The 13,793-nt window shown below is 47.6% G+C and overlaps 1 protein-coding gene and 1 long non-coding RNA gene across 3 annotated transcripts in view; both read right to left on the reverse strand.

Annotated features, from left to right (window-relative positions):
• LOC310831985 overlaps nucleotides 1-13,793 on the reverse strand; it is a 372,207-nt gene that overhangs the window by 276,504 nt on the left and 81,910 nt on the right. The gene's annotated exons all lie outside the window — the stretch shown is intronic.
• The window catches only part of IGDCC4 (immunoglobulin superfamily DCC subclass member 4), a 75,817-nt gene that overhangs the window by 10,696 nt on the left and 51,328 nt on the right, over nucleotides 1-13,793 (reverse strand). For both annotated transcript variants that reach the window (XM_083713066.1, XM_083713067.1), the window contains exons 12-18: nucleotides 12,458-12,565; nucleotides 10,703-10,886; nucleotides 9,226-9,353; nucleotides 6,916-7,086; nucleotides 6,126-6,263; nucleotides 5,925-6,030; nucleotides 4,383-4,620 (exon numbers count right to left, since the gene is read on the reverse strand). In XM_083713066.1, coding sequence (XP_083569192.1) covers nucleotides 4,383-4,620; nucleotides 5,925-6,030; nucleotides 6,126-6,263; nucleotides 6,916-7,086; nucleotides 9,226-9,353; nucleotides 10,703-10,886; nucleotides 12,458-12,565 — 1,073 coding nt within the window. The remainder of the gene's footprint in view (nucleotides 1-4,382; nucleotides 4,621-5,924; nucleotides 6,031-6,125; nucleotides 6,264-6,915; nucleotides 7,087-9,225; nucleotides 9,354-10,702; nucleotides 10,887-12,457; nucleotides 12,566-13,793) is intronic.

The following is a 13,793-nucleotide window of genomic DNA, read 5'->3' on the forward strand; positions in this document are numbered from 1 at the left end:
TCCCCCACCAAATGCTGACAGTAGTGGCAGAACGAACACACACACACACATACACACACCCCTCTGCAGGGCAGGCTTCAACATAGATTGTCTTTGCTCCCCTCTAGTGGCCAGCCAGGGGTGTGGAGACCAGGTGGAAGATGTCTCCCTGCCCAGCTCAAGGCTGAAAGAAAACACTCGCAGCTGCTGCGCTCAGGGCACTCATGCCCAGGTCCCTCCCTGCCTGGCAAAGGCCCTGTGGGGTTCTGGGTTGTCCCTTTCCTTTCCAGCAGGGCTGTCATGGGAAGACTTGGCCACTGCACTTCATGCTCTCCAGACTGGACTACCGCAATATGCTCTCGGTGGGGCTGCCCTTGAAGGACGATTCAAAAAATTCAGCTTGTCTGATTTTGGCAGTGTTGGCAAGGAGGGGAGAAATTAAGCAAACAGGGTGCTAAGGTGGGCAGAGACCAGTGGTGGGGGTGCAAATCACCCCTTTCCCAGTCATCAGGTTGATTGTTTGATGCGTGAAGCAGAGGTGGCAACTCTCCACCTTTCCTCAGCAAATCTGTACAGAACCGCTGAAGGGGGGTTGTGAGTCTCCATGCTTTCCTGTGAATGGGTGCATGGGAGCATGGGGTGGCATGTGACACCCCCCCCCCCCGGAGGGCTGATTGCAGCCCTCAAACTGAAAAAGGTAAGCGGCCCCGATGAACAAAATCTAACCAGACTGGCAGCTGAATCTTATTTCAACAGTGGTTGTGGGTCAACTTTCCCCTCTGTCCCGCAATACTAGAGGGCAGAAGGCAAGTTTAGGGGGCACAGGCTAGCTTTGGGGACTCAGGAGGATGGGGTGGGTTACACCTCCAGCATCTGGCACCTGAGGCAGCTGCCCCACTCTGGCAAGTGGCAGGGCTGGCTCTGATGTTTAGAGTCTGCATCTGCCTACTGAAGATAATATCGAGCCTGAAAGGAAAGGGAAGACCACGTGTTGCATTTCTTGGAAGATCTTATACTTCTGCTTCCTCAGACAAGCCTCACAGGGTCTCGGAGATGACTCCTCCTGGCCACCTGACCTGCTGTACAAGTGTGTAAAGGGAGACACAGTAGATACAGAGTCTTTTTCTCTCCCCCCCCCCCCCCGTCAGATTGTCACTCCGGACATCCACTGAAGCTGAATGGTCGAAAATTCAGGACGAATACTTCTTCATGCAACATATAGTTTAAGGTTGCTGTATTTCAAAAAGTGAAAATCCTGACACAAAAGTTGTTGAGTTTTTTAAAATTATTTTTGGTCAAACTCATTGAGCTTAAATGTGATGTTCTGAGCTATTTTTAATAGCTCAATCTACACTTCCGACATAGGCGCTGTTTATGAGGACCGAATCCCAGCTATGTTCAGGAAATTCCAGACATATGGCAGCCCCAACAAACTATGGAAATCAATCCTACAAGAGGGAGTGACGCCCACCACTTTGGATAGCTTTAAAAGAAGACTGGACAAAGTCATGGAGGAGAGGGCTATCAGTGGTGGTGTTTTGCCTTTGCCGCCAGAAGCCTATGAATACCAGCTGCTGGGAATCACAGGACGAGCGCTGCTGGGCTGAGGTCCTCCTCCTGGGCTTCCCAGAGGCATCAGGATGGCCACTGTGAGAACAGGACGCTGAGCTAAATAGGCTCCCTTTGGCCTGATCCTGCAGCCAGGCTCTTTTTATGTTCTTATGTAAGCGGTTTACAAGCAGCTGAGCTGGAGCTATTACAGTGGTACCTCGGGTTACATGTGCTTCAGGTTACAGACTCCGCTAACCCATAAATTTTACCTCAGGTTAAGAACTTTGCTTCAGGTTGAGAACAGAAATCGTGCTTCGGCGGCGCAGCAGCAGCAGGAGGCCCCATCAGCTAAAGTGGTGCTTCAAGTTAAGAACAGTTTCAGGTTAAGAACGGACCTGCGGAACAATGGGGCCTCCTGCTGCTGCCGCGCCGCCGAAGCACGATTTCTGTTCTCATCCTGAAGCAAAGTTCTTAACCTGAAGCACTATTTCTGGGTTAGTGGAGTCTGTAACCTGAAGCGTCTGTAACCCGAGGTACCACTGTACAGGGAATGGAAGATAAGAGAGGGTGAATTGCCCCAGGGCCATGTGGTGAGTCCTTGGCGGAGACAGAGAACATGAACCCAGGTCCACCTCCGTTTCTCCACCCACAAAGAGGTTAAAACCTCTGGCTGTAAAGAAACTCTACCCTGCCCAGCTAAAGCTCTTGCCACCCGACTGCACTTTGCCCTCCTTCCCGTCTCCAGCTTGACGGCTGCTTTCTCTTCAGGGCTGGGGACCCGCAAGAAATGTCATGATTGACGCCAACGCGAAATCCCACGCGCTCGCCACACACTTGTTTCAGTCAATCTCCTAATTACCTTACACATTCTCCACAGGCTACAAAGACAGGCATAAACTGATTAGCTAAATTAGGCCAATTAAACATTCCCTAATGAAATGAAATGCTCCAGACAAACTCTGGGAAGCTTTAAAGAAAAAGGGTGGGCGGGGAGGGGCAAGCGAAGTGGGGAGGAAAAGCAAAGGCGGCACAATTGGCAGGCAAAATAAGTTGCTGCAAAAGAAAGAAAAAGTTATAAAGGGATCTTGGAGCAGAAACTGCCATGACAGCAAGACTTGGGGGGGGGGTGGAGTGGGAGTGGGGACGATGCACGACTGCAGCCCCCCCCCCTTCTGCCTGTCCATAAAACACACCAAGCTCCAGAACCTTATGATGCAAATCTGTGCATGGGGCAACATCTGGCCACAGAAGGAGTCAGAGGAAGAAGGTAAAGGGACCCCTGACCATTAGGTCCAGTCATGGTCGACTCTGGGGTTGCGGCGCTCATCTCACTTTACTGGCCAAGGAAGCCGGCGTACAGCTTCCGGGTCATGTGGCCAGCATGACCAAGCTGCTTCTGGCGAACCAGAGCAGCGCACGGAAACGCCGTTTACCTTCCCGCCGGAGCGGTACCTATTTATCTACTTGTGCTATGACATGCTTTCGAACTGCTAGGTTGGCAGGAGCAGGGACCGAGCAACGGGAGCTCACCCCGTCGCGGGGATTCGAACTGCCAACCTTCTGAGAGGCTAGTCCTAGGCTCTGTGGTTTAACCCACAGCGCCACCCGCATCCCTCAGAGGAAGAAGAACGGTGCTCAAATCCATGACCATTTCTTGCACTCTGCAGTTTGCTAACACCAAGCCCCAACCAGCGAAGGGGAATGGGCTAAATACACATGCAGAACATCTTGGGAAGCAATAAGTGGGATCCACTGACATCTCTTAAGACACATGATTTAGCTTGGTTCTGTACTGCAGAAGTTCTCTCTGGTACTCCAGGTTTAGCAATTATTATTTTACACTACCTTACCACAGGGATGGCTTAACTCAGGGGACTGTTGAATTTCTAAGCCCGAGGGCACTGGTTGCCAGCAAGTCCTCCACTCAGGTCTTCCTATGGTATCTGTGAACCAGCCTCCTGCTCCTCTTCGCTGCTCCCTTTTCCTCCCTTGCAAAGTACATACAGCTGAAGGAGGAAGCTGGAAAAGAGACTCTCTTCCCCACTTCCTCCTTCAGCTCTGTGTGCTCTTCAAGGTTCACATTATTTTTGCTCAAACACACTTTTGCCCAAATCCTGTGATCCCAGCACATGTTTTCTCTATTGGCGGTGCAAGGGAGTGGGGCAGAGGCCTGATCCATGTGAGAGAACTGAATGAGGGTGGGTGAAGAGATGCTTACTGAACTCAGCCAAAAAATCAAAATGTGCCTTGCAATTGGCTATCATGTACTTTCTTTGCAGAACTTATCTGGCCCCATCTGGATAGTCATAATCATTTTCACCCCAAACCAGACACTCCTTGGCTCTTTTCAGTTTCACCCCACCCCCAGCAATCACGTTAAAGGCTGCTCTGCAATTGTTTTTATTTTAAGCTCTAGCAACCTGCTTCCATCTTGGTGGAAGTGGTGCCTGGGAACTTTTGCACATTCTCAGCATGTCCCAAAATGTCTCCCAGTGCCTAACAAATCCAAACCCCCTCTTCCCAACGTCTCATCCATGCATTGTCTAGCTGGCCCTGCGTGTGGAACAGGTAGCATTTCAGAGAAAGCCACCTTGAAGGTCCTGTGTTTCATGTCCCCCTTCCCCTTCCAAGCAATCTAATTTGGGCTTTCAGGATTGCCAGGAACATAATCTGCCAGCATTAAAATATCTTCACTGCCTTCAACATTTCGAGGCCCAATTCAAACTGTAAGATGTAACCTCCCCCAAAATATCCAACCCACCTTGGGAGCAGGTTATCTGATGACTGCTTGTTTCCCTTCAAAGTGGCAAGGGGATCCCCATGAAAGGGGACCATAGGACCAAATAAAATACCTTTCTTTTGATGTGGCCTGTGCTGTCATCCAGGGGGCAACCACGAATGAGGCCCCGCACTTCAGTCAGCTCCATGATGTCCGCCGGTGGTGAGGGAGCATCATCAGAGAGCGGGGTCATCAGGGACTCCAGTTCATGAGAGTTGGAGGGGGCCACAGGAAGGGACGGTGTTTGCCGGCTCCGGTGATAGTAGGTGTGGTTCCCGGCTGCTTGGGAAACCAGGCCTGCCACAGACTCTCTGCAGGAGTGAATGAACAAAAGATTAAGTGCTCACCAACCAGTAACGAAACGTCCCCTGCAGCTCAATGAATGCTGGAGATTTCCCAGCAAACTGAACCAGTGCTAGGCACAGGATCATTATTGGCCAATAGCAGCACGTTATTAAATGACCAGTTGCTGATTTATTTGCTGTGGGATGATATACAGAACAGAAAGCTACCTTATACAGAGTTAGACCCCTGGTCCATCTAAGTCAGGGTTTCCCAAACTGGCGTTTCCAGCTGTTCTTGGACTACAACTCCCATCATCCCTAACTAGCAGGACCAGTGGTCAGGGATGATGGGAACTGTAGTCCAAAAACAGCTGGAAACGCCAGTTTGGGAAACCTTGATCTAGGTCAGGGGTCTGCAACCTTTAAGACAAAAAGAGCCACTTGGACCCATTTCCAAAGAGAAAAAAAAACTGGGAGCCGCAAAACTCGTCATTATAAAAATAACCTTTTTGTCACTTTTTTATTATTTCCTTGTTTGACCCCTCAAAATTACTCCTCCTCGTAGAAATAAACATTACATTAACAAGTTACCTTTTTGTGTGTGTGTGTTCTTCACTCCCCTTCAAAACAGTGACCAGCGTACATGCCCCTTACAATGTAGTGGGCGGGCGGGAAGATGACGTCGGGGCAGTGCATGACTAACGCACGCACTGCCCCCATGCAACGTCACAGCCAGTACAGCGCCCGCCACAGTGGGGAGTGTCGGGGCGCACAATGTGCCTCCTCCCCTCGCTAGTATCCGCCCCAGAGCCGCGGCAAAGGTGTAAAAGAGCCACATGCGGCTCCGGAGCCGCGGGTTGCAGACCCCTGATCTAGGTCATTATTGTCCACAATGGCAGGTGGAAGATCTCCAAGATTTCAAGTAGGGGTTTCTTTTCAGTCCTGCCTGGAGATGCAGCCAGCACCTGAGACCTTTACTTTCAAAAACTGCGACACTGCCTTCCTAATTCCAGCAAGGCAGCTGTGTTAGTTAGCCAATACAAAAAACATATGCTATGGTACACTTTAGGGTTGTAGCTACTTTTGTATTATACTGAGATTATCCTGCTACGTGTGTCCGTGACGATGCTTTCTCTAGCACCATAGGAAACAGTCTTTGACTGAGTCAGACTATTGGCACATCTCGCTCACTGCTATCTGCACTGAATGGCAGTGGCCCTCCAGGGCTTCAGACAAAAGACACAGAACAGAGGCTGCGATACAGATATGGCAGGCTCATGGCCGAACGTTTGGTCTGAAGTACTTTGGGCCAAGGCGAGGCAGAAACCTACCTTGGCTTGTTGTTGCGAAAGCTGGCGCACATGCAGAAGAGGACACACAGCAAGCCTAGGCAGATTCCCACGATGATCCCCGTGACAGAGTGAACGTCCAGCATATCTGAGGGACACAGGAGAGCAGTCAAAGAGAAGAGGGTGATGCCGCGGCCTGCCAAGGCGAACCCCACCTTGCACTGTGTGCGCTGCTGTGTGTACCTGAGAACTTCTCCTGCAAGGTCTGCACGTCCTTGACGTTGGAGTACGGCCCTGACCCAACCACCGTCTTGGCTCCCATCTTGAAGAAATACCGGGTGTTGCTCTCCAGCCCGTGGACTTCGGTGCTGAACGTATTGCCTGAGCAAGAAAGGAAACCCAGCAGGTGCTCAAGTGTTACAGACTGGTTAAAAACACAGCGGATGTTCTGCGGCTCCCATGTAGTAGTAATAATAATAACAATATATTATTTATACCCCGCACACTCTGGGTGGCTTCCAACAAAAGATTAACAATACATCAAAACATCAGTCATTAAAAACTTCCCTAAACAGGGCTGACTTCAGATGTCTTCTAAATGTCAGATAGCTGTTTATTTCTTTGACATCTGATGGGAGGGCATTCCACAGGGTGGGCGCCACCACTGAGAAGGCCCTCAGCCTGGTTCCCTGTAACTTCACTTCTTGCAGTGAAGGAACCGCCAGAAGGCCCTTGGCGCTGGACCTCAGTGTCCAGGATGAACAATGGGGGTGGAGACGCTCCTTCAGGAGCTGAGGCTGAGGAAGATTGCTTCTTCTTCAAAGATGCACAGGGGTGGGGAAACCCTCAGTCCAATTTCATGTGGGTGTCAAAGAGGGGGAGAGAGGGTGGCAGAAGAAGAGAAAGACCTATTCACCGCCATCTCTGCTCACCTTGGCATGTTGCCTCTGGCAGATGACCCCTGAAGGAAAGTTGAAAAATTAAACGACTACCGTACTGCTGCGCAAAAGTTTCCTCTGTGCATTTTTTTTACCTTCTTTTGTCAGCAGAGTCCACATCTCGTCAGGTTGAGTGTGGTTGGCGTTGTAGAGGATGAGGTACTCCACGATGATGCCGTTTGGCTCAGAGGGGGGGCACCAGTGGACCTGGACGGCATATGGGTTGATGGGATGCAGCCGCAAGTCGGAGGGAGGCGTTGATGGCCCTGCAGGAAGGGAAGGACAGAACGCAAAAAGGGAGAAGGGGGTTTATCGAGCAACCGTTAAGGCAGCTGTCTCCAGATGTCAGGGACTGAGCAGAGGAGGTACGGTAGAGACCGCCTCCCCAGCCTGACCCTTCCAGAGAAGAAGAAAACAGTTCAGAATTACAACAGGGGGTTGAGGGAGATCACAGCTCAGAGGTGGATGAGGGGGGAAGCTGGGAATTAATGGGAGAGGAGGAAGAAGAAGCACTAAGGGGGCAACAGCTGACAGACACAGCGTCTTTACAAAGCATTCCAGACCCCCCCAAAACCTGGCGAGCCTTGAAAGTAGGAGAGCAAAGAGCTCAAAGGCAGAGGGCGCTTGTCAGCACCCATAGTGATGACGCATGAAGGGAGAGAGGGAGGGGTTGAGACTGACGCGGAGCAAAGCCTTTATCCCAGAGGCTGCATTTCTCAGCCTTTCTCTGTGAATACTGAATAAAAAGCAGTTGGTAAGAACTTTTCTTTGTCTTATCCATTCCTGGCAACCTGCCGTGGGGGGTTGGATCCTGTGCTGCCTGACACCAACCTGCTATGTCCCTCGTCTAGAACCCTGGGGAGCCACTGCCACAATGATCTTCTTGAATCTTGGGTCCCCAGATGTTGATGGGCTATAACTCCTGTCTTCCCTGACCTTTAGCTAAGCTGCCTGTGGGTGTTGGGAGTTGGACTCCAACAACCACTAGGGACTTCAAGGCTGAAGAGGGACACTGGTGCAGATAATGCTCAACTAGAAGGACCAATGATCAGTGGCAAAGCATGTACTTTCTATGCACTAGGTTCCAGGTTCAATCCTTGGTGCCTCCTGGTAGGCCTGGAACCCTGGAAAGCAGTTGCCAGTCAGTGCAGACATTACAGAGCTAAGTGGATCAACGGTCTGTTGGTATAAGGCTACTTCCTGTGAGACTCAGAAAATCAACTTCTTATGGCTTACTCCAGCCTTCCCCAACCTGGTACCCCCTGGATGTTTGGGACTTCAAGTGCCATCAGCACCGCCAGCCAGCATGGCTGTCTGATGACAAGGCCCACGGGAGCAAATTGGGATTTTTAGCTCTTAATTTGGATTTTTTTCTGGTCGAGGCTGCTGTTGCGTCTTCGTTTTTTTGTTTTTTTATTTCACAAAATTTATATTCTGCATGATTCTGTTTAAAAAGCCAACCCTCTCAAAGTGGTTAACAAAAAGAATAAAACAATAAACAACTATTTAAAAACCTTTAAGAATAATTAAAATCAACGATAACCTAAAAACCAGATTAAAACACATGTCAACATTCTGCATGTGTGGATAGGCTTGCAAAAAAATTACGTTACGAGCAGGCATCAAAAAGAGTACATCGAAGTCACCTGCCTGTTGTCAATAGGTAGGGAGTTCCAAAGTATGAGTTCTAACACACTGAAAAAGTTCTAACACACTGATTTCTTTGCAGAGCAAATATTAGTTATTGTCGTAAATTTTTATTTGCTTTTGCCTGTACTGGAGATTTCTATCTTTACTGATAATTTTTTTTAAAAGGAGAGCAGAGTATTTTCGATTAAGCAGTTAAAAACTTACATTTAAAACTCTCAGTCTGAAAACTAAGCGCTGCAAGAACCTGGGTAAGAACACAAGCCATTTTACTGCTTGAGGCAAAGGGAAAGGTGGAGCCTCCTCTGTTCCCATCATTCCACATGCAGAAGCCAAGGAAATGGCAGCTGAATGTGACAGTGGAGGTAGAACGCAGCAGCAGCCTTCAGTTTGTCTAATCCTCTTTTAAAGCCAACTAAGTTAGTGGCCATCACTATCTCCTGTGGGAGAGAGAGCCACAATGAGCTGTGTGAAGAAGCCACTGGTCCTAGGGTTGGGAGAGAAGCAGCCATCAGTCTAGGCAGGTGATACACCCAGCTCTGTTCTGCCCAACACCTTTTCCGTCAATGCCTCCATCCCGCATCTGCTGCCTGAGACTCTGCCTAACGCTGCCTTGCTCTGCCTAACAATAGGGCCTGCCCTTCATGGAACACATGTGCTATTGTTCAGTTAGGTAAGGTAACCTGCACTCCCCCATCCAAATCTTTCGCCCCAAACCTGCAGACATTTATTTATCAAGCACTCTGTTGTGTACTCACTGTCCGGAAGGGTGAACCATTCTACCGCATTCCCGAATGGCCCATCGACACCGACGCCATTCGACTGTACGGCAAATTCGTATCTGGTGAACGGCTTCAGCCCACTGATGAGAATGTCTTCGTCAGAGCTATGGAAAGAAGAATGCCCACAAGGGAGAAAATATTATGACGCCATCTGCAATCTGTGTACCCCCATAAGAAGACTGGCAGCTGTCAAAACAGAAAAGATGGCAGGTCTTGTGGTTTCATAGTGCTTCACTTGATATTTGAGATTCTTACCTAATAGCAGCCCCACTTGAAGCAAAGAATTCATTCAGAGAAGTCATGGGCTTCTCTGTGATAGGACAAGAAACTGATGGATGCAGAACTCATTGGCCTTAATGCTGACCCATGGATTGCCAATATATGGTTTATTAAGTCATGGATTATGTACAGGGCTGGAGGACTTCATGCCCAGAGGCTTTCCTCAGGCCGCACTTCCCCTCATCAGCCCTGCTTTGCACCCTCCTTGAATGTTTTTGCCTTGCTGGAATGTGTCCTTGAACTCCCATTAGGTGTCTTGCCTGCTTGGATAGAGAGCAGGGAGGACAGTAAGAGTCTGCGTAGAAACTAGCCTAGTGTACAAAGGTAACATGCACATTCATTGCCCCTTCTCATGAGTCGCAGCAGAAGCTGCCAATAATGGGCCATCTCCGTACATGTCAACCTGCCTGTCCTTTAATATGAGCTTCTTTTTAAAAAAAGTTTTTATTAAATATTCTTGCTCAATTCTCTTTAAAAGCCTTCCAAATTAGTGGCCATCACTGCCTCCTGTGGGAATGAGTCACATAGTTTAACTATCAGCTACGTGAAGAAGCCCTTTCTTTTATCTGCCCTGAATCTCCCAACATCCAGCTTCATTGGAAGTCAACAAGTTCTAGCGTGATGAGAGAGGGAGAAAAACTTTCACCCATCCTCGTTCTTTGCAGCAGCACCCCATATGCAGACTGCACGGGTGCTCAGTCACACTCTTCTTCTTTTTTGTAAATCTTTATTGGTTTAACATACAAACATACAATGAAAATAGGTATAACAAAGTTAAATACAGACGTAAATAACGGAAAAAGGAAAAAAAAACCTCACGATGTAAAAACGTTTTTTTTTAAAAAAAAGAACAAGAAAAAAGACGAAGAAAAAAACCCAAGAGTTTCACATCTATCAAATAAAATTATTTTGCAAGAAACTTCCACTTGTTCTCGTTATACTTTTTCTATTGTCATGGTATTATCACACAGTTTTTATATCCTTTTTCTTACATTCCACTATGATATTTATTTCATTTATCTATTGTTCACAAGTATCATTCCACTTCTGCTAAGATGGTATCACTTTTACAATATTATCTTATATATCCCTTAAATATTTTCCATTCTTCATGTGTTTTCTGGTTTAAGGCTCCCCTGACTCTTCCCGTTCGCTTTGCTAGTCACCCTCTTACCTTGTGTAGTAAGTCACAAGCGAGGCGTTTTTCAGCCCCCAGGGACTGAACCGCACGGTGTAATTGACGATCTTCACCGTGGTGAAATCCGGCTTCTTCCACCTCAACCAAATTGACGTGGAGCTGTTGGATTCCACGTAGACGTTGGCCGGGGGCAGTGGTGGGCCCTTCTGAAGCGGAGGGTCTGAAAGGATGATCAAGAGAAGAGAAGAAATGCAGAATCAGGCGCAGGGAGGATGACTCCTGGACCAGCTTGCAAAGGAACAACAGTGGGAATTACAGAGGAACAAGGCAGGGTGAAATGTTGTGGTCAGATGAGCCACAGAATGTGGAAGAAGTCAAATGGGGATGACTGGAGCTGTGGTCCATAAGAACCTCAGCGGAACCTGCTGGATCAGGCCAACAGCCCATCTAATTCAGCATCCTGTTCTCACAGCTGCCAGCCCAAAAAGCCTATGAATCAAACAAGCAGGACCTGAGCGCAAGAGCTCTTTTCCCTCCTGTGGTGTCCGGCAACTGGCATTCAGGAGCATGACTGCCTCCGACCATGGAAGCAGAGCAGAGCCTTCTCCTTCATCAACTTGTCCAACCCTCTTTTAAAGCCATTCAAGTTGGGGGCCACCACTGCCTCCTATGGAACCACCTTTCATAGTCTATGCTCTGCTTGAAGAAGTCATTTCTTTTAACAGTCCTGGGTTGTCCAACATTTGGCTTCAATGGATGTCCACAAGTTCTAGGTTTAGGAGAGAAGGAGAAAAACTTTTCTCTCTCCTTTTTCCATGCGTGCAAACTGCATCTAAAGGGATTTTTTAAATATTTGATGTTTTCTTCTTCTTCTTCTTCTTCTTCTTCTTCTTCTTCTTCTTCTTCTTCTTCTTGTTTTTAAATACAGTGGAACCTCGATTGTTGGATGTTTTGGCTTTCAAATGCCGACAACTCAGAAGTGAATGCTCCCATTTTCGAACATGCCTCAGAAGTCGAACGGCTTCCAAGGTGCGTTTCTCCATTTTTTCAATGGATTTTGCCAGCTGTCTGTTCAGCCTCGGTTGACAAACGTTTCAGAAGTTGAACGGCCTTCTGGAACTCATTAGGTTGGACAACTGAGGTTCCACTGTATTCTGTTGGAAGCAACCCAGTTAGATGGTTGGCATATACCTAATGAATTGTTGTGGTTGTTTAAGTTCTTAAACAATCATGCCACCTTTTACACATCTTTTCTCTCATCCAAAAGTCCCCAATACTGCAACGTTTCCTCATAAGGGAGCTTTTCCATCCCCTCAGGGCTGGATTTAGGTTTGATGAGGCCCTAAGCTACTGAAGGTAATGGGGCCCTTTATATGTCCAGCTGTCCTTTGTCAACAACAAATCGTCGCTGTTTCTTGTGTTGAATATATGCTATATGGTAACTGATGGACCTAATAGGTCCATACACAACTCAAAACACTGTTGCTGTATGTCAGTATTATTTGTTTTTTATCTTATAAAATGTACATCCAGTTTTTTTTTCCTTTAATGTTTTTGGGGGCCCCCAAGAGAGCGGGGCCCTAAGCTTGTTTAGCTTATATGTGAATCTGGCACTGCATTCCCTTGATCATTTTGGCTGCCCTTGTCTTAACAGCTGGAGGCACCGGGTTGTCAAAGCCTGCCTTATCATATTGCTTTGTGGGAAAGCCATCCATAAACATGAGCCAGGAGTCAAAGCCTTGCAGCAGCAGCAGCAGCAGCAGCAGCAGCAGCAGCAGCAGCAGCATCTACCTGCTACAGTCACAGGAGCCCTCTCGGTCCTTCCCTTCCAAACTGCCGCGTAGCCATCTTCATGCTTGTTGAACGCCACCAGCTTCACTTCGTAGAGTCTCCCAGGAACTGGAGAGAATAAGCAGAGGAATGAAAGAGTGGGTCAAGCAACGAAAAGAGCAGCATGGCTTAGAAGAGCAAAATCATGGCTACCATCTCCATTTCAGCAAAGGGCCGTATCTAACAGAGTTCTCTCTCCGCCAGTGGAGGAACTCTTGGGCTAGCAGATGGAAGAGTTTGAAGGAATCCAATGCAACAATGGAACTAGCAGAAGCTTGTTGAACAACAGCTGGTTGTGCCGCACAATCCATTACACAACCATCTGTGGTAATGAACCAGCACAAGTATGCTGCTAAGTGACTTCAGGTTGGCACTGCATCAAATACACCCCATTCATAATAATGGACAACACCTCCTATTACCCTTTCTTAAACCAACTGTACCTTGTGTCCCATGGACTTATTTTGGTGATCATGAGTTCTATAATTAACTGGTGTGTCTTTTTAAAACAAAAAAGAGAATAAATCAGAGAAAACTCCAAAAACTGAAAAGCAAGAAACAAGGGCAATTAACAGCAAAAATCTGGATGATTTAGTTTGGTTTAATGGTCAGAGCGCTGGACTAAGACGAGGGTTCAAATACCCAATTTGCCATGAAGTTCACTGAGGGGTCTTGGGCCAATCACAGTCTCTCAGAATTGTATTCAACTAACTTTTACTTATAGGAGACCCACTGAAATAAATGACTCTTCCTTAGGCCCATTAATTTCAATGGATATACAGTGGTACCTCAGGTTACATACGCTTCAGGTTACATACGCTTCAGGTTACAGACTTCGCTAACTCAGAAATAGTGCTTCAGGTTAAGAACTTTGTTTCAGGATGAGAACAGAAATCGTGCTCTGGCGGCGCGGCGGCAGCAGGAGGCCCCATTAGCTAAAGTGGTGCTTCAGGTTAAGAACAGTTTCAGGTTAAGTACAGACCTCCGGAACGAATTAAGTACTCAACCCGAGGTACCACTGTATTCTAAGTAAAAGCTGACTTAGGCCCATTAATTTTGAATTTCAATGGGTCTATTCTGAGTAAACGTTAGGTTGAATGCAACTCTCAGACCTTAACCTATTTCACAGGGTTGTTGTGAGGATAAAAAGGGCAAGGGGGGTAAGTGTTTATGCCCCCTTGAGTTCCTTAGAGGAAAAGTGGGATGTAAATGTAATGAATACATTTAAAATTAAGGGAAAACTTGGCGTCCCAAATCCATCTCCCTTTGCCCAACTAGAATCAAGTGCCAGGTGAGT

This window comes from Podarcis gaigeae, assembly GCF_964106915.1.
Source record: "Podarcis gaigeae genome assembly, chromosome: 14".
NCBI lineage: Eukaryota > Metazoa > Chordata > Lepidosauria > Squamata > Lacertidae > Podarcis > Podarcis gaigeae.